Source organism: Sus scrofa, chromosome 9, assembly GCF_054392235.1.
Source record: "Sus scrofa isolate SSC_HxYL_T2T_F1_AM1 chromosome 9, Sscrofa_HxYL_maternal_Yorkshire_Landrace_v2.0, whole genome shotgun sequence".
Classification (NCBI taxonomy): domain Eukaryota; kingdom Metazoa; phylum Chordata; class Mammalia; order Artiodactyla; family Suidae; genus Sus; species Sus scrofa.
Window position 1 is genome coordinate 4067053 of NC_139391.1, and position 20520 is coordinate 4087572.

The window sequence follows — 20520 nt, forward strand, 5'->3', positions numbered from 1 at the left end:
GGCCCAGAAGAGCTGGCCGTGATGAAAATGAGAATGTGATGCATAGTCTACTGTAATGACCTTTACACACTTCAAACTCAAATACGAAACGCAAATGTTGAGTTTGTTTTGTTGGACAATGACGTAGAAATAAAAGGCAAGCCAGAGGCCCCTGGCTTTGGAATTGAGGTGTTGCAGGGGTGCTATTTACTGGAAATAAGGTCCAAAAAGGAAAACCACTTTTTGTTTGTTTGTCTGTTTGTTTTCTTTTTAGGGCCATACCTGAGTACTTGCAACCGCAGAGACCCACTGAGGGAGGCCAGGGATCAAACCTGCATCCTCACAGACACTATGTTGGGTTCTTAACCCACGGAGCCACAAGGCGAATGCCCAAAGACCACTCTTAGTGGGAAAAGTTAGAGAAATTCGCAGGTCAGTTTCAGAGAAATTAAGTGTGAGAAGTGTGTGAATCGTTCTAGTGAAACTATCCAGGAAGCAATTGGACAAAGAACTCAAAATAAGACAGGCCTGGGTTTTGATTTTAAATCTCTGTTTGTCTTTCTGTAATTGGTCTAAGACTCTGCTTTCTCACAGGTAAAATAAATGGACTAATTATCCTCTCATAAATATGTTAATTTAAATACACGTTTCATGTTTTAAGTTAAATGTTTAAAAATAAAATCTTAAATTAACTATAATTGCTTTAAATTAAACTGGTAAGCTATAGACCAAGGGCAATTGAAAACATTTCTGGAGCATGCAATTGAAGAAAACAGATATAAAAAATAATCGTCTATGTAATCTGACATGGGTAGGGAGAAAAGTACAGCAGGTAAAAGACAAAGAAGGAGGAATTCATCAATAATGCATAGAATGAAGACTGCTGTGTGACGCCGTATGTTCTGTAGCTGCCATAGAAAGAATCAACAGCTGCTTAAAAAGGCAAGTAGCTTTCTTTTTAATTCAGAGCTAAGAAACACAGGGCAGTAGCATGTTAGGAAACATCTAGCCTACACATGTTTCAAAATTAGGAGTAGGAAATATATAAATTCTAGTCCTCTGCTCTTCTGTGCCTGTCCTCAGTTTCTTCATATGAGTGGTGAGAACACTCAGCCAAGGAAATTCTTGACTTTCTAGAAGTCCTAAGGATGTTCTTGCTCCCCTCTCCCTCGTGCTTATACGTTCTACGTGGGTAGAACTCTAAACATTCTAGTTGGTAGTAGCCACTACCTTATTTCCATGTCTTCCGGTGCCACACACAAGGTCACCTCATCAATTTTACCTACATTTCTCCTTCAGCATCCTCGACCCTCACGGTGTCTTCTTCAAAGAAAAGAGGAGAAGAAATCTGTCCTGGATCTGCTTGGTCTTCACTCCGTAAATCACAGGATTGAGAGCCGGAGGGATGGCCACGTAGAGGTTGGCAAACAGGATGAGAACATTTCGAGGCACACGGTGCCCGAAGCGATGAGCGAGGATAGAGAAGAAGGCAGGCGTGTAAAACACGAGGAGGACACAGATGTGGGAGCCGCAGGTGCCCAGCGCCTTGTGGCGGGCACCTTGGGATGAGAGCTGAAAGACAGCGCGGAGGATGAAGATGTAGGAGATGGCAATAAAGAGCACATCCGAGATGACCGTCATGAGAGGCACAGAAAATCCGTACCAGATGTTGACGGAGATGTCGGCAGAGGAAAGCTGAGCGACACCTATGTGCTCGCAGTACGTGTGGGGGATGGTACGGGTCCCGCAGAAGGGTAACCGTTTCAGCAGAAAAACATCCGGGAGGATGACCGAGAAGCTTCTCCCCACAATGCTCACCGCGAGCTTGACCATCACCTGCGGCGTCAGGATGGAGGCGTATCTCAAGGGGAAGCAGATGGCCAGATAGCGATCCAGTGCCATGGCCAGCAGGGTGGCTGAGTCCACCACAAAGCTGAAGTGGAGGAAGAACATCTGGGTGAGGCAACCAGTGAAGGTTATTTCCTGGGAGCCAAGCCAGAGGTTACTGAGCAGCTTGGGCACGGTGGCAGTAGGCAGGAGGAGGTCTGTGGTGGCCAGCATGGACAGGAAGAAAAACATGGGCTCTCGGAGGCTGTCCTCAACAGCAATGAGGGAGAGGAGGGTGCCGTTGCCCACAACAGCCAGAATGTAGATGACGCAAAAGGGAATCCCAATCCAGACGTGGAACCTCTCCAGGCCAGGTATTCCAGCCAGGGTAAAGGAACCAGGGCTGTAACAGCTCAGGTTATACATGGCCTTTTCGGTCTGGGGGCCGGTGGGGGTTGAGCTCGGAGGACGAATCACCTGTCAGAATGGGCTGTGGGAAAGAACAATTCCACTCTGGTGCTGCGCGTGGTTGAAAATGCAGCTGTCGCATTCAGGGTTCCTGCAGGGGAAGCACCTCCCAACCCATGGACGGGCTGCACCTATAGAATTCAGCCGTCATCACCCCTTTGCTTTGCCATTGGCTCCACGGCGCTGCTTTCTATACAGGTATTAATAAATCATCGGAAATGGTAATTTTTATAAATTAGCAATTTCATATGATGAACCCTAAATAACTATGTCTCTTTGTCAATGCAGAGTATTCAGGATAGACCCAGGTGCAAATGGGGAAAAAAAAATTGTGTTTGAGAAGAAGAAGGAGTTATGTGTGAGGGGGAAAGAGGGAGAAAGAGAGGGGTAGGAGGGACTATTCAAACTATTAAATGAGAGGTCCCCTGTGACACAATGGGTTAAGGATCCAGTTGTCGCAGCAGTGGCTTGGGTCACTGTGGTGGCACACGTTCCATCCCAGGCCTGGGAACTTCCAATGCTGCAGGCACGGCCCCCAGAGAAAAAACAAGCCAACAAAGACACTAAAATGGGATGAGATGTGACCAAAGAAGAATAATTGACTTGTAGGGAGGAAATATTCTGTCTCAGATAATGGAACTGGTAAAATAAACAGAGGGGTTTTGATAAAGTAGCAGATAAATAATGGCCCGGGAAGTTTGTTACACAGGGATTTAATTACAGTTCCGGCTAGGATTTATGCTCACCGGGTGTGGCTGCAGACAAGGCCTCTAGCAGGAAATGCCCGGCATTCCCCCCACTCAGGCAGGGAGCGGGGAGCTCAGAGGGTGGCTTCCCATGATGTCAGGGCCACGGCCCCAGCTTTGGAGGACCTGTTTCCCAGCATGCACCGGGACGGCAATGCCACATGTCACATTTCAGTGAGCCTGAAAACGCCTCTATACTAGTTATCAGGCAGTGTGACTTCGCCCAGGCAAAGTCACACAGAGCAGATTTCTCAACGCCTATAGCGGAATCAAAGAATAATACAGCCCTGCCCAGTGTTGTCACTTCTTATCTGCCAGGACTGGGACTAGGAGTACATTTTTGAGAACTTCCTTTTTGCACTAAAAAAAGTCTGCCTCAGGAGCTGAGTTTTGTATTGGAAATATCCCTTAAGTTTTAGCTTTATTGTATTTTGTTTGGTTGGGGGTTTTGTTGTTGTTTTTTTGTTGTTGTTGTTTGGTTTTTTTTTTTTTTGCTTTTTAGGGCCACACTCAAGGCATATGGAAGTTCCCAGGTTGGGGTCACATCGGAGCTACAGCTGCTGGCCACAGCCACAATCACAGCAATGCAGGATCTGAAATGCCTCTGTGATCTACACCACAGCTCACAGCAATGTGGGATCCTTAACCCACAGAGTGAGACCAGGGATCGAACCTGCGTCCTTCTGGATCCAGTCTGGTTCATTACTGCTGAGCCATAACATGAACTCCTGTGTGATCTATTTTATAAAGTCTTTTGACAGGGGACTCAGTGGCCCAGCACCATCTGAGCCAGGTTTAGACCAGCTTTGAAGCGGTTTAGTTCTTATCTTCTCTCCCAAATTTTCAAACTCTTTCCAAAGGCTTTAAAGGAAAGATGTGGTTTTGTGAACAAGCTATGATAGCTCCCTATTACTGCATTTGGCAGATATTTATAATTTTGTTCTTGAGGAAGGAAGAATAGATTGAGACATGGAAGATTTTGTAATAGCTCTGCCAGAACCCAGGTCAAAGTTTTGCATAGCGTGCTTCTCTCACTTAGGCGATGGTTTTGTGATTGCCAGAGCCCTTAATTAACCAAAATGAACAAAACATCCACTTAGCAGGAATGTCATTCGTTCCCACTGTCCACAGGCAGCTCTCTGCCCCTTCGGGTGTATGTTCTAAGTTTCATCTCCAGAGCTGATGCAGACTGAACTCCTATGGGCAGCTTATTATAATAAAGACAGCAGCCAAACCATCTCCTGCGGCATAAAGAGCACCCCCAAATATCAGAGAACCCCCCCAAATATCTGGGTAATTTCAGTAATACAGCAGCTCAGACCCTCGTTGAGTTCAGACTCACTGCCTCCTGACACAAAGCACAATTCTTCAGGATCACAGGAAAAAAAATAAAGGGATAAAAATAAACTCCTAATCATTAGAACTACAAAGGGAGGGATTTCCCGTCGTGGCACAGTGGTTAGCGAATCCGACTAGGAACCATGAGGTTGCGGGTTTGATCCCTGGCCTTGCTTAGTGGGTTGATGATCCGGCGTTGCCCTGAGCTGTGGTGTAGGTTGCAGACACAGCTCGGATCCCGAGTTGCTGTGGCTCTGGCGTAGGCCGGTGGCTACAGCTCCGATTGGACCCCTAAGCCTGGGAATCTCCACATGCCGCGGGAGTGGCCCTAGAAAAGACAAAAAAACAAAAAAAAAAAAAACAAGAAAAAAAAAAAAAAACTACAAAGGGAGATCAAAAAGGAAACATCCCTATCAAGGTCGGCTGCTTTACTCAAAACCTGTTCTGACCTCAGCCTTTTCCCCAATGAGCGTGTCTTTCCTTGGGAATTCCTGGTTGTCACCTATCGCAGCAGTTGGTCTGCATTTGAGATCAATAGTTTCCTACCAGGAACTGTCTTCTTATTGTGGAATCATTGATGTCCGAACATCTTTCCCCCAGATCCATGTCCTCCAGGGCACAGCCCCTATTTGGACACTAAACAAACTGGAGGCTACGTTATTTGATAAAAATCGCAAAACCACTGTAGGATTTTTCTTCTCCCCAATTAATTATAGTTTGCAACTCACCAAAATGGTTTCTGTCTCTTGCTTTACAGGAGTAGTGGGAAGTGTCAGTGTGAAGGGAGCAAGTAAAATTTTAGGTTGGAAGAGATTCTGGAAGAGCTGAAAGATAACATTTATGCATTTTCTTGTTCTCCCAGGAGACAGAACTCAGGCTATATGGGCCTTTCCATTTCCCCTTCCCAGACAAGGATGAAAATCAACTATATTAACTCTTCTCCCTTGAGACGGAGTGTAGCTTGGTGGTTTGCGTATTGAATCCCTAGGGGATTCGGTCCAGACAATTTGGACACAGTCAGTTGAGACAGAATTCTCAGAGGCTTCAAAAGGTTCCTATGCTTGTGCTTTTCTTTAATTAGTCTAGGTATATAAACTTGTGCCAGTATTATACATTCACAATTAAAATTTTCTAGTCCTGATATTGGAATGTAAGCTTTCCATCTTTTTCTTCCAAAAATTTTTAACCATTTGTAGCACTTTGTATTGCCAAGAAAGTTTCATAAGCAGTTTCTCAACTTACAAACACACACACACACACAGAGTTTTTATCTAGATTGCATTGAATCTACATATATATATCAATATGGAAATACTTTGTTTATAATACTGTATATTTGTGTTACAATATAAATATGATATATGCTAGCATTAATGTAGTCTTTTAAACTCCTCAATAATAGGTGAAGATAGCCATACGTTCTTAAAAATACAAATACCCTTTTTTGTTGGATGCAGAATACTTGTTTTCTATACCTGCTGAAACAGACTTCATGGCTTAAATTAACACAAGTTTTTTATCTTTACAGTTTTTGTAATTCAGAATTCTGGCATGAGTCTCACCGAGTTAACTTCAGCATGTTGAGAAGGCTCAGTCTTTTCTGAAATTAATCTGTTTCCCTGCTTTTTCCAGCATCCAGGAGTGGCCTTCCTCCACCTTCGAAGCCATCAGCGCTCCTTCTGCCCTTCTTCCAGTCTCACGTTGTCCTCGGACTCTCCTCTTCTCCCTTCCTCTGCTTGTTGATGATGGTCCTTCTGCTGAATGTGTGATGTCATCTCCTGTGGTTTCAATTTACATTTCTCTGATGATTAGCTGAACATCTTTTTACGAGCCTGTTGGCCATCTGGAAGTCATCTCTGGAGAAAGGCCTGTCCAGGTCTCCTGCCTACTTTTTGATTGGGTTGTTTGTTTTGATATCGAGTTGTATGAGATGTTGATATATTTTGGGCATTAACAACCTACCAGACCGATCGCTTGCAAATGTCTGTCTCCTCCCATGTCTAGGTTCTCTTTCATTTTGTCAGTAGTTTTCTAAGCTGTAAAAGCTTTTAAGCCTAGTTAGGTCCCATTTGCTTAGTTTTGCTTTTCTTTCCTTTGCTCTAGGAGACAGATCCCCCAAAATATTGCTACCACTGACGTCAAAGCGTGTCTGCCTGTGTTTTCTTTTTTTAAGTTTATTGAAGCATAGTGATTTACAATGTTGCGATAATTTCTCCTGCACAACAGAGTGATTCACTTATGCATGTACACGCATGATACTGAGTAGGGCTCTTTGTGTTTACGTTTTCTTTTAAGAAGTTTATGCTTTCAGTCTTACATGTAGGTCTTTCACCACTTTGAGTTTATTTTTGTATATGGTGTGACAAAATACTCTAATTTCATCCTTTTACATGAAAGCTGTCCAGTTTTTCCCAGCACCACTTATTGAAGATACTGGGTTTTTTTTTTTTTTCCATCATATATGTTTACCTCTTTTGCCATAGATTAATTGATCACAAGTGCCTGGGTTTATTTTGAGGAAGTCTATTATGTCCCATTGATATATATGCCCACTGTTGTGCCAGTATCATACTGTTTTAGTTCTTGTAACTTGGTGGTACAGTCTAAAGTCAGGGAACAGGATACCTCCAGCTTTGTAATTTTTTCTCAAGACTGCTTGGGCCATTCAGGATCTTCTTCTCCTCCCTAAAAATTTTTGGATTATTTGTTTGAGTTGTTTGAAATTGTCATGGGTAGAGAGAATTGTAATTTTTAATCAAATTATTTTAGTTCTTAACACATCACAAGAGTAATATGTTGAAAATAAACCAATATGGATTCTTAAAGTGATTTATTCCTGGGACAGGGAGAGGGAGCCAAAAAAATGAAGAGACACCATATTGGACTGCAGAAATTATAGGATTTATTGAAAATGCTTTGTTGTTTAATTTTCACAGTACTACATAAGGTAAATTTTGTATTTTTTTTAAAAAACTTGATCCTGGATCCCACAGAAATTACTTTACTTGATAAGGGGCAGTATATAGCAACATCAGAATTGTACTAAAATTCTATGATCACACAAATGCATACACATGCTTTTCACCAACAGGGGTGGCTGAAGTAGACCTGACAGGAACACAGGAATATCTGGGACCTGAAAAATGAGACTTCAGTAAAAAGAACCCTTGAGCTCCTGAAAGCACAAGCCTGTTTTTAATAAGAGACTGATACAGGTTACATTTTTCAGTTATCAATATAGAGAGCTCATATTTATTATTAACTTGAGACACTTATATGCTTTACACTTAATAGCATTTATATTTTCACCATGATTACATGTATGGTGCAGTTTTGATACCAAGATTACATTAGGAAAATAAACACGATGCTTAGGAATGTTATTCAAGGTTATACCGCTAACATGTAGCAAGACAGAACTTGGACTTAGATATTCTGGACACAAAACTTCTACTCTTGGAAATGAGATGGTAATTTGGCAGAGGTGCTACCTCAATACTGCTCTTTCTTTATGAGGCATCACTCATTTTCCCTTGGAAAATGATGGATTAAGATTTTCTCCTCATGCAAACATGATATTGAGAAAAGTATGACTCAAGGCAAACCATATACCCTATTGATGAATGAAGGACAGTCCAGTGGAAAACAGGGAGGCATCAAGGATAAAGGGACAACGGCGCTGATGAGCTCAGGCAGGTAAGAAGCACCCGCAGCAAGAGGCATTACTGAGAAGTGGGTGTGGATGCAAGAGGGTTCAAGAGCCCGGCGAGCACAGAATCATGGGGATGTGACATTTCATAGGGTTGAAATACGGAAATGTCGCCTGAGAAAAGGGACATGAAGAGAATCTATAGATGAGACTGCCATGGTTTGTGATGTTGAAAAATGAGACAGTGCCGGCTTCATACTCCAGGAAAACCCCAATACGACGGGGAGGAACACCAAGAGAGAGGGTTAAGGGCCCGGAATCCGAGGAGGAAGACTCCTCAAAAGTATTATATTCACCCTTATCATTTAACCATATAACCCAGTAGCCATATTTTGGTTTATATCTCCAGTAAGGATGTTGATTACTTTTACTGAAACAAAACAAACAATTGGAGAGTTTCCTACCATACACCCCCAAGATCCAGGCTCTCTTCCCCGACACGTCTACCTCCCAATAATGTTTCCCTGACGAAATTAGTGGGTAGCCCAGGACACTACAATCTTCAAAATCACCGTTCGGACATGTACTGCTTAGTCCAAATTTGCGCGCGTATCTCACTTGTCTCCTATCCACAGAAATGGTGACATCCGATTTAATCTTGAGATTATTCAGGGTCACGTGAACTGTAGAAAAATTATAGGGTTGGGTGAAGGCTCTGATGTAGTTTTATTTGTGACATAGTGAAAGGGGTCTTTGGAATAACTTAAGTGGAAAGATAATATGTTCGTGTATGCTGGGACGAGAAATATGGTGCTTAAAACATGAGACCTACTAAAAAGCAAAAAATCCTACAAGGGAATGAGACTAGGGGGCTCATCGAAATTGTAATTTCTGCTTACCCCAGTAACGCCGCACATCCGTCAGCTCTGAAAGGACAAAAATCCACAGTATTAAACAGGCCAAGGACTCAGCCCTGAAATCCTCTCTCAGTTAAGGGAAGGACTATAACGAGGCAGTAAACTGGTGAAAAAGAGGATGGAACAAGCCCGTGGTCACTCCCCACTAAATAGGAGCATCTCATCAGCACATGGCATCTGGGCTTCCTTGTCTCCGACCACAGGCGGAACTCCTAGCCTCCTTCCCATGTTCCCCGGCCATCACCAGCATCCCACCGACACCCACGAGGGGCAGCTCTCCTTACTGTTAAAGACACACAGTATCTCCCTCAGGTCAGGAGCTCGAAACACTCTCCTTTGTTCTTTGGGGAAAGCTTTTGGCTTCTTCAGCGTCAAAGTCTCACTCCTAAGGATGACAAAAATCGACCCCGACCCCTCTGACTTTTGGCCCCTCGAACCTAAATCCACTCACATACAGTATTTTCGCCCTATCGATGCACTTGAACTGTCTTCCTGGAGACCCTGAGAGAGGAGAGAGTGGACCCAGACCTTGGATGCAGAAGAAATGAGCTCATGGCCACCTCCCCAGGTACCCACTGTGTGACCTGGGGAAGGCTTGACCTGTCAGAAGGACAGTTTCTTCCTTCCAAAATGAAATCATTATGAACCTTTCTCTCTTGAGCATCTAGAAATCGTAAGACATTATATGAAATCGTGGACTTAACTAAATAAAACGTTGGTACCTTAAAAAAAAGAATTTGTGGAAAAGCCTGGATTTCCGGGAATGGGTTTCCAGGAAGATGATCAGAAAGTGAGGTTGCAGGATGTGGATCCCAGATGCTTGAGGCATACTGCATATGGGAATACAGTCCGGAGCATCCCAAGATCTTTGTAGTTTGTTCCTCCTGAGGGAGGCTCTTGGAATAATCTAAGATTTCAGATTCTCTGGGAACGGTTCAAAAAAGTTGGGAGAGAAAACGCTGGGAATACTAAACTAGCAATGGTCTGAAATTCACATGTTTGTTAAGATCATGATGCTGCCGGGGGGGGGGGGTGAAAATTCATATACAAGGATATGGACTTTCTGTTCTGGTTTCTTGAATATGTGACCAAGATGGAGCAATCATTTGCAACAGAGTCAAAATATTTCCTGAGAAAAGTCTGTTTTTAGAAATCTAAACCGAGAGATATAGAAGGACCTGGTCTCCTCTATGAGCTTTAAATTTAAGCATAAAGGCGCTGTCTCCAACGCTGGGTGCAGGGCAGATAAGAGGACTTGACCTTCCCACGACAAGTTGAGCACCTATTAAATATGGGAACCCGAGCCAGATAATGACACCCAGTGTGAATTAAGCACTGGAGGCCACAGGGTTCTGAAACTGCAATGCCTTATCCTAATACTGCTACTGAAACAAACTCTGCAACTTCCCACGAGCAAACTCTTTAATACAATCTAGTCCACTCTCGATACTTATGGAACAACCTGGTCATGATTTACCAACAGAAACTTGAGGTGAATCTAAATGCCCATTTTTCTGCCCTGAACATTGTTTTATTTTCATTGACCACCAGATAACTCCAGTGGCTTTAAATTATTTTCACAGCACATAAGGACCATCTCTGGTCTCTCACACATACCTTTTCAAGATGTCATTCACATCCTAGTAAGAAAAGAGGAAAACATGAGTCAAGTTATAGGTCCCCACAGTTACAAAGCTTTGTCAATTCTCACCAGCCCCTGATTGGGGTCTGTGTCTTTCTCCATTTCTAGTTATTCCACCTATATTCACTTGATCCTAAGTTCATGAAAGAAACATGAATTTACTGATACGAACTCCAGAAGAAAAGAGAACTTCATGTCCAATTATTCCAAAAAGTTTAGATGCCTACAGGCTCCTGCAGGCATTAGCCTGTAGGATCGGGGGCCTGTATTAAATCTTCACTGTGTTTTTTCTGGAAGGAAATGAAGCAATGGGGGAGGAAGTTTCTGTTTCTACTGGAACTAAGTTAGCATCACTTTGAAGAAGATCATGGTAGGACAGGAAACATATTTTAATCATTAGAGCAATGACTAGGGAAAAAACTAAAATAATACCATTAGAAATAGGAAAACTTCAATTTCATGACAGAAATATCTGTTGAACACAAAAGAAGCTAGTTAAGGAGAAAAATGAAAACCAGAACAGCCATATAGGAAGCAAAGAGTAAAATTTAAATATGTCAATAATAACTGCATTAAATGTTATTGTTTTAATACCCCGATGAAAAGTCAGAGGTTTTGGGATGGGATAAAAAAGAAGTATTTTTTAAATAAAAAAGAAAAGTATTAATACAATGCATTTATATCATTATCTATCTAAATTAGGTTATCTATAAGAAACCTAATTTAGATTGAAAGGTACAAAAGGCAAAAGTAAAAAGATAGAAAATTATATACCATATGGTCTGTAACTGTAAGAAACTTCAAGAGTTTATATGAGCATTCGACAAAATAGACATTAAGACAGTAAATATTATGAGAGAGTGAGAGGGAAATTTTATAGTGATAAAAGATTCAGTATATCAAAAATATATGCCAATTAGGAGTTCCCATTGTGGCGCAGCGGAAACGAATCTGACTAGTAACTATGAGGTTGCAGGTTTGATCCCTGGCCTCTCTCAGTGGGTTAAGGATCTGGTGTTGCCATGAGCTGTGGTGTAGGTCGCAGACGTGGCTCGGATCTGGCCTTGCTGTGGCTGTGGCGTTGGCCGGCAGCTTCACCTGGGATTCGATCCCTAAACTTCCATATGCCATGGGTTCAGCCCTAAAAAGACAAAAGACTATATATATATATACCAATTATAAAAGCACATGCACCTAGCAGCAGAAAACTTCACAATATACAGAAAAAAATTAAAAGGAAAAATACACAATTCAATAAGAGTTGCAGATTTCAACTTTTAGGCTATAAACAATTATCAGTGAATTTAAAAGTTTAAAATAATAAAATTTATGTTCTCTGATTACAGCAGAATTAAATTTGAAATCCATAGGAGAAGTAAAACTCAGAAATCACCAATTATTTCTTTTTTTTTTTTTTTTTGTCTTTTGTCTTTTTGTCTTTTGTTGTTGTTGTTGTTGCTATTTCTTGGGCCGCTCCCGCGGCATATGGAGGTTCCCAGGCTAGGGGTCGAATCGGAGCTGTAGCCTCCGGCCTACGCCAGAGCCACAGCAACGCAGGATCCGAGCCGCGTCTGCAACCTACACCACAGCTCACGGCAACGCTGGATCGTTAACCCACTGAGCAAGGGCAGGGACCGAACCCGCAACCTCATGGTTCCTAGTCGGATTCGTTAACCACTGCGCCACGACGGGAACTCCTTATTTCTAATTAACAACACTCTTTAAAATATCCTGGGTTTAACAACAACAACAACAAAAAATACATTGGAAAATTGAAAATAAGTTGAAATGAATGAAAATAAAAACTAAGTAATCAAAATGTATGGAAAAGTATGAATACAATGCATTTATATCATTAAACATATATCAGAAAAGTCTCAAATCAGTGATCTACTAAGTTTTCACGTCAAGCAACTAAGAAACAGAAATTAAATCAGCACACACAAACACACATGCACAAGTGTGTATACACACACAAAGAAAACAATAACTTCGAGAGCAGAAATAGATGAATAAGAAAGTGTACAAAATAGATAAAAATCAACAAAACATTAGTATGTTTTTGAAAAAATTAATAAAATTGACAAAACATAAATAAACTGAGTAAGAAAAAAGTCAAAGAGCAAATCACCAACATCGGGAATAAAAGAGAGGAAATTATTCTGACTATTACTGACATTAAAGGGCTAATAAGGGGTTACCACTGCTAACTTTATTTCTACAAGTCAGGCAACTTAGATAGAAATGGATAAATTCCTACAAAGACATGCGAAAACAGACTTGAATGCAAAAAATCTAAATAATTCTAAAACAAGTAATAAATATGAATCTTTCCTATATCTATATCTATAACTATATCTATAGCTGTAACTATATCTATATCTATATCTGAACCTTTCCAATAAATAAAACCCAGAGTGGATGGCTTCTCTGGTGAATTCTATTAAGCATTTGAAGAATAAATAATAGTTCTTCATAAACTGGCTTCAGAACTAGAGAAAGAGGGAGAAAACCACCACACAATGAGGGAAAAAAGCCCTCCTGGAATCTGAAGTGCATTTGTTTGTCTGTGACTCTGACAGATCATGAGAAGGTGCCTGATAAATGCTTAACACTAGATCAGAGACAACAAGGTTGTACAGAAAAGTCACTGAACACAATGAACCTTCTCTCGACAGTCCAACGTTCGCACTGAGATGGGTACAAATAATAAAAAGTAAGTTTCCTTTGTTATTCCCCCTCTAAACTCACACAAGTCATACATTCAGTTAGTCCTATAACCATTGAAATAGTTGCATGAAAGGCTCAAAGCAACGTTAGTGACAGCAGCAGAAAGAAGAGGGCAACAGAGGAGAGAAGAAAGGCACCTGGGGTGCATTTCGCTCATCTCCCAGACGCTGGGGCTTCTTCCCCAGTCTTACCTGCAGCATCTCCAGTTTGGACCCCAGCAGACGACGCTCCACCTCCGAGATGAGCTCTCCCACCAGCTGGGTCTGCTGGGCCAGCTCATCCTTGGAGTCTGCCAGGTCACTCAGAATAACTTTCTCCTCATCCTTCAGCATCTGCATTTCCTTCAGCTCCTCATTTTCCAGGATCCCTCTCAGTCGCATAAACTCTGCCTGGACATTTTGTTGCTCACTTTGTATTTGATTCTTCAGGAATGAGAAAGAGAGAGCAGGGTTTGGGGACTATCGGACTGAGACTGGGAGCAGAGGAAGAGCCCCTCCACTGGGGAAGCGGCCACCGTGAAGGGAGCTAGAAGGAGGGAAGCGACTCTTGGGGCAGCTGACTTTTCCTTTCTTTCTCTCCATCACACACCAAAACAATGGCCCCAAGTCTGTGTTGCTGAGGTCAGCTCAGAGCCAGAATGGGGTCCCTGGGAGTGGCTCGGCTTTGACAGCCGTCCAGGATGCTCATACCTCCCCGTATTATTCCTGACCCCCTCCCAGCATCCCTCTGCCCACATGGGACACAGAGGACAGAATCACGAGCCATCGCCAAGTGTCTCCCGTAGAAGAGGCAAAGGCTAAAACACACGTGGGGAGTGTGTCTGAAATTCACAAGTCATCCGCACGGGAGGGTCCCTCTCTATGAATAGCCCCTTTCAAATATCCGTGATCATTTGCGCTATGTTCACTCTTCAGCCCCCACCCCTATCAGAGGAAGGATGAACCACTAGTCCGAGGACTTAGCTGTCAGGGAACCAAGAGGAAGGCAGCTCCGTGTGACTAACCCAAGGACCCACCTGGGGATTGACCCAATGCCCTCAGGAAGTGTCTGCTCCTACCTTCCAAGCAGAGACCTCTTCTCTGACTTGTGCTTCCAGCTTCTCAGCTTCCTTCTGCTCCTCCTGCAGCCTCTCCAGAGCATCCTGGAGTTTCTTCTATGAGAAAAGAATCACAGCAGAGTCAAGCTATGGGCTTTTTAGCATCGCTGGAGGGGATCAATGGTGGCGACATGAGGTGGGGACAGAAGCTGTGGGGACAGAAGCTGTGAAAACAGCAACGAGCAGCTATCACCTGGAAGCAAACCCGAGGTGGGGAAAGTGTTCTTTAGGACTCAAGGGATGGAAGTCACCATCCTTTGGCCAAAGAAGAAACCTGATCCTGCAGCAAGGACACAACCTACCGCTCAATCCACCCAGTGTCCTAGTCTCCCCTCCTGTTTAAAGGAGAATAAGAGCTGGGAGTTCCCGTCGTGGCTCAGTGGTTAACGAATCTGACTAGGAAACATGAGGTTGCGGGTTGGATCCCTGCCCTTGCTCAGTGGGTTAAGGATCGGGCGTTGCCATGAGCTGTGGTGTAGGTCGAAGACGCAGCTCGGATCTGGCGTTGCTGTGGCTCTGGTGTAGGCCGGCGGCTACAGCTCCGATTCGACCCCAGCCTGGGAACCTCCATATGCCGCGGGAGCAACCCAAGAAAATGGCAAAAAGACCAAAAAAAAAAAAAAAAAAAGAGAGAGAGAGAGAATAAGAGCTTTTCTAGGGCTCCAGATCTCCACGAAGTTGGCACAAGCTACATTAATACGTACTTCTGCCTAATGTTCTATATGGAGGGTTATACTTTTGTAATTGGGTGCAATGCACAAAAATATCCCTCAGACATTAGAAAGTGAGCAAAGGCAGAAAAGAGATCACAGGCTTCAGGCCGATGGCGACCAGGTAAATTAAGGCCAATGCAGAGCGGGGCTTTGCCATCAAGCACCGCTTTCTGCCTGCGCTTCTTCCACCCTGGCCTCCTACCTGGTACTCCTGGGCAACCTCCTCCACGAGGAAGGTCTGGTGATCACAGTGCTGTTGAGATCGCTCGCAGATCCAGCAAATGACCTTCCCATCCTCCTTACAGAAGAACAGGAGTTTCTCTTCATGGTGTACACAGAGATTTCCCTTCTGCTCCACCTCCGGGCTCAGCGAGACCTTCCTAAGCCTCTCCACTATGTTGGCCACATGCCTATTAAGTCGCAGGTTCCCAGGCTGGTAACTGACTCTGCACACAGGGCAGTTGCTCTTCCCTTCCAGGCCCATCATGGACTTCTTGCTGTTTACAGTCAGGCAGTCTTGGCAGAAGCTGTGGCCACAGTCAAGGCTCAGAGGTTCTTTGAGAAGCTCCAGGCAAATGGGGCAGGTCACCTCCTCCCGTATGTTCTCCAGGATGCCTGAAGCCATGGCAGCGGGCTCCTGCTCGTCCCAGCTTCTAGGATTCTCTTGCTCACACGTCCCTGCGTGATTGGAAAAGGGACAAGGGACTAAAATAAGAAAGGCAGAAATAACACAACACCAGTTGTGTGAAGGAAATAGTGAAGGACAAAAAAGAAAATATGGCGAAATGAAGAAAGGAGCTTCTTGGTCCGGTGAGATGACTTTTCATGGTAATTCCAAACACCTTACTCCTGGTTCCTGTCACATGACAAATTCCATCCATCCTTATCTCTTCCACGACTGTTATCTTCTTTAATTAAAAAAAAAAAAAAGTGGTCTTTTCCTCCCAAGATCCTTGTACGACCGGTTACCATCTGTCCTGCTTTTTCTCCTCCATGCGAAAACACATCCTCAACCTAAAAAGCCCCAGACCACTTATGCCTTTGGGTTTTTAAACCTGTTCTTCTCTCAGCATGGTGTATTCATATGACTCACTCTTTTCATGTTTTTTTTTTTTTAATTGAGGTATAGTTAATTTACAGTGTTGTGTTAGTTTCAAGTGTACAGCAAAGTAATTCAGTCACACATACATATATGTGTGCGTGTGTGTGTGTGTGTGTGTGTATAAAATGTCCTTGTTGTTTACTCATTTTCTATATAATAGGGTGTATACGTTAAGTCCAAACTCCTAATGCATCCCCACTCTGTCCCATGCCCCACTATCCCCTTTGATAACTTAAGTTTGCTTCTTATGTCTGGACGTCTATTCTGTTTTGTAAATAAGTTCATTTGTATCATCTTTTTATATCCCACTTACAGCGATATCATACGGTATTTCTCTTTCTCTGTCTGCTTTATGTCACTTAACATGATAAACTCTAGGTCCGTCCATGTTGCTGCCAATAACATGATACCATTCTTTTTTAAGGCTGAGTAATATTCCATTGTATGCATGTACCACATCTTCTTTATCCATGCCTCTGTTGATGAACACTTACGTTTCTTCCGGGTCTTGGCTATTGTAAATTGTGCTGCAATGAACATTGAGGTGCACGCATCTTTTCAAATTAGAGTTTTCTATAGGTATATGCCCAGGTGTGGGATTCCTTGATCATATTTAGTCTTTTAAGGAATTTCCAGACTGTTCTCCATAGCGGCTGTACCAATTTACATTCACCAACAATGTGGGGGGGTTCCCTTTTCTCCATATCCTCACCAGCATTTATTATTTATAGACTTTTAAACGATGACCATTCTGACTAGACTAGAGTGCGACTCGGTCTATTCAGTTAACTCTCTCTCTACATGGCCTCCTGTCATAAAGACCTTCTCCGATGACTTAGATACATAATTATAACCATTGTCATCATTTACTGCACTTTGGCAGTGGTATCTATTATCAGGACAGATAATATACGGTAATGCGTCTGCGCATATGGTAAGAATAAACACTGTGGTTTATGTAAACAGAAACAGTGACTTACAAAGACTGTGGCCCTTCAATAGACAGAATGAGGGTGAACCTCATATATTTGAGATCTTCTTTCAGAGGCCTGTCTTCTACCCCACCAAGTTAATCGAAGACAAAGAGAGCTGGCTTCATGGACCTAGTTAATACCCAGAGCGATGGGGCTGGGGGTGGGGAAGCAAAGAGGCCAGTTCAGCTGGAAGATAATGGTAAGTCTTGAATGTGTAGATATGGATCTCACTTTGGCCTGGAAACACGCCAACGACACCGACAGGAAGCTAAAGATGCATAAGGAGAGTGGGCAGGGAGACGGTATAAATGACCTCATGAGATCAAGTCCATCAGATGTGTTTAAAAAAACCAGAACTACAGATGAAATGAATGCTGGTCTCGAGAAAAAAAGCCTCCAAGTAGTAGACAAGGTCACTTAACAAATGCTCATTGAGAAGAATTCCATGCTGGCAAATGGACCAAGAGCCATAAACAGAAAGACGAGTCTCAACAGAGGGTGTAAACCACTATTAACTTGAGATTCACCTGGAAACTAGCAGTAGATTAAAGCTCGGCTGTCCATATACAAAGAGCAGATGTGGAAAATGCTACTAGATTGACGTTGTTCAGAGAGCAGATGATGGGGGGGGGAATAAGGGATTATCCAAGAATTCCAACTTGAAAACGTAACGACTGAATTGAAGGTAGAGGAAGATGAAGGAATCAAAGACTGAGTGAGGAAGAAACATATTAGGTCGAAGAAACGACCTGTTGCTGGAAAACGTATCATCTTGCAGGCGTTTCAAAATGACAGTGTGGCTGGTGTGCCCAAAAGGCCCAGGCCTTTGGTATCACAAGTGCCTACAGTGGCCTTAAACATGATGCGTGCTAAATTATGTACCACTTAAAAACTCTTTTCCAAGAGCAAGGGGACGTTATCAATGTCTTCCCCCCCGGAGACAGGTAGGGGCATTAACTAGCAGTACGTTTGAGCTGTGATCTTAGACGGGCCCATCGTGGAGCTGGGAAGGTGAGTGGGACGCAGGCACAGCTGCTCAGGGCAGAGCTGGTGAGCGTCTGGGGGGTGGTGAGGAAGCCAATGCAGCGAAGCAGATGAGACAGAAGAGATATAAAAGGACGGGACTGGGTGTTGGAGTCCATGGGGGGGAACAAGATTAAATTCAGGCCTGGGCTCACTCTTCCCATCAGGAAAGATAACACTGGCGTTTACCCTCTTCCTCGTAACTTTTGTTCATTTGTTTTGTTTTTCTTGGAAACCTACTGGGTGACAGTCAAGTGGACGATCGGTGGCCTTTGAGGCCACATGGTTGATAATACAACAAGCCTGATGTGTGACGTGCGTTTGGGCTACAAAGACTATATAGACCTTAAAGGTCAGTGGGCAAGTGTAGACCTTTTTTCACAAGAGGATTATGACTCTTACCGCCAAATCTGTCTTTTTTGGGAAAGAAAAGGTCAGCCCCTGGAAACTGTGCTCATGCTGTGAGGCCACGCAACCCATCCTTCGCAGGACTAGGCCTCTCTAACCTCCAGGAGTTGGTTACACAAGCATCTGGTCTATTTCCTACAAAGCTGTGATGACTGGGAAAACTCACCTCCTGACCCACTTAAGCACCATCTCTGAGAGCTCACCTGAGGCAGCCATGCCATTGCTGTGCCTCCTGTCCTGCAACCCCCGGTCAACCCGAGGGAACCTGGCAGTTCACGTCTTTTGAGGTTACATGGGCAGGATCGGCAATCCCGATTGGAAACCACGGCTGGTGGTCGGTTAGAGTGGGTACCACGGAATGACAGTTACAAGCATGTTCGTTTTCCAACCTGGACTCAATAGGAGGAGCTTGAATTTCTAGGTTGAGAAATTCTGTCAGAGGCTCCAGGAAAATGAGGCTAAGAAACCATCAACACAGAGAGGGGGGATCTCAGAAGATATTCACGTCTTGACGGCTGCCCATGCTCGATGGTAGAAGAAAGAACTCCAGTATGAGACAAATGATAAAGTTCGCTCCTCTGCACGAGGAAAGGAGAACCTATGGAAACTACATAGAGATACACCGAGACTACGGAGAGTCTCCCTGTGTGCCCTGTTCATTGCACAGGAAGGGCCCCTGACAAAGAACGAGGCTGCACACGGACGGGAAATAGACGCTAGCTAAAGGTGCAGATACTGAAAATAGCCTAGAAGCAACACCTAGTTCACCCCTGGCTGCAAAGCCGACCGTCCAGGTCACCCACTGATAAGTAATAAGGTCAGAGACAGACATTTTATCAGTTCATGATGCGAGCTACTTCCCCCTGTGGTGGTGGGGCTTCCCATTATTTCTCATCCCCCTCGAGTTCCAGCCCATGAACACAGAAGAGGCTGCAGAGCTGCCCACAGTCACACCACTAGGCTCCCGAGCACGGAGGGGCCAAGAGGATGGAAACCAATCCACCCCGCCCTGCGCAAATGCTGCCACACCAACGGACTAACCCATCAGGAGTCAAAGATCCCCCTGCTCTGGTTCCTGGCACATTCTCGCTCTGAACAGTCAAGGATGCCGGCTGTCTTCAGCAAGGTGCCATATTCACATGTACAGACCAGGAAGGCCAGGTGGGTAGATCCGGCCTGGATAAATGCACAGTCCCTCCGTGGAACAAGCAAAGCCTGGCTTGCCTTCCCCCCTCCCTTCCTGTAAGCCTCGCCCTCCCCCAGAGGGCCCTTCAGTCTGGCCTTGCTCTCAGCAGGAAGCCTGCAAGCTGGGCTTTTTCCACCCTCTGGAACGGCCTCCAGACAACCGTTCAACTCACCCAAGCAGCTTCAGGTTTTCCTCCGGAGTCTCCCCAACTCTGCCTTCCACCAACCACTCAGTATTCTTCAATACTGAGAAGAAGGACCGGAGGGCATGGGCAGATGGGCTCAGATCCACTCACTGACCCCGGGCTCCACCCAGAAGACCTGCCGCGGCAGCTGAAGGAAAACGAAAGTTAAATTCTAGGAGGTGGAGCTTGGGCAGGAAAAGAGAAGAGAAACTGTATATATAGCAAGAGGACAAAGCCAGGCCTCCCCAGAGGGTCCCTGAGACTTGACAAGGCTTTTGCGCCTGAGCCTGGGCCACAGGCTGGTTTTGTTGCTGCTGCTGCTGTTGTTGTTTTGTTTATGGCCACACCCACAGCACATGAAATTCCCAGGTCAGGGCCTGAATCCGAGCCACAGCCCTGCCACCCATACCCATGCCACAGGGACCTGAGCAGCTGCTATGGGATTCTTTTTTGCTTTTTTCGTTTTTCTTTTTGTTTTTTTTTTGCTTTTTGGGGTGCACCTGCAGCATATGGAGGTTCCCACTCTAGGGTTTGAATC

At 44.1% G+C, this 20520-nt stretch overlaps 2 protein-coding genes across 3 annotated transcripts; both read right to left on the bottom strand.

Annotated features, from left to right (window-relative positions):
- Positions 1 to 913: 913 nt before the first annotated feature.
- LOC100524884 (olfactory receptor 52H1-like) lies at positions 914 to 4822 on the bottom strand. Its single transcript, XM_084974982.1, has 2 exons — positions 4670 to 4822; positions 914 to 3642 (listed from the first exon to the last, which is right to left on the bottom strand). The coding sequence occupies exon 2, from the start codon at positions 2230 to 2232 to the stop codon at positions 1291 to 1293; it is 942 nt and encodes a 313-aa protein (XP_084831108.1). The 5' UTR covers positions 2233 to 3642; positions 4670 to 4822; the 3' UTR covers positions 914 to 1290.
- Positions 4823 to 7237: 2415 nt separating this feature from the next.
- LOC733579 (tripartite motif protein TRIM5) lies at positions 7238 to 20149 on the bottom strand. 2 transcript variants are annotated; one of them, NM_001044532.1, is given in 8 exon segments: positions 7238 to 8690; positions 8907 to 8933; positions 9209 to 9309; positions 10542 to 10564; positions 13488 to 13718; positions 14354 to 14449; positions 15308 to 15783; positions 19971 to 20149. In NM_001044532.1, coding segments are annotated over 7 exon segments (1479 nt in total). In that variant the 5' UTR covers positions 15731 to 15783; positions 19971 to 20149; the 3' UTR covers positions 7238 to 8112.
- Between the last annotated feature and the right edge of the window lie 371 nt (positions 20150 to 20520).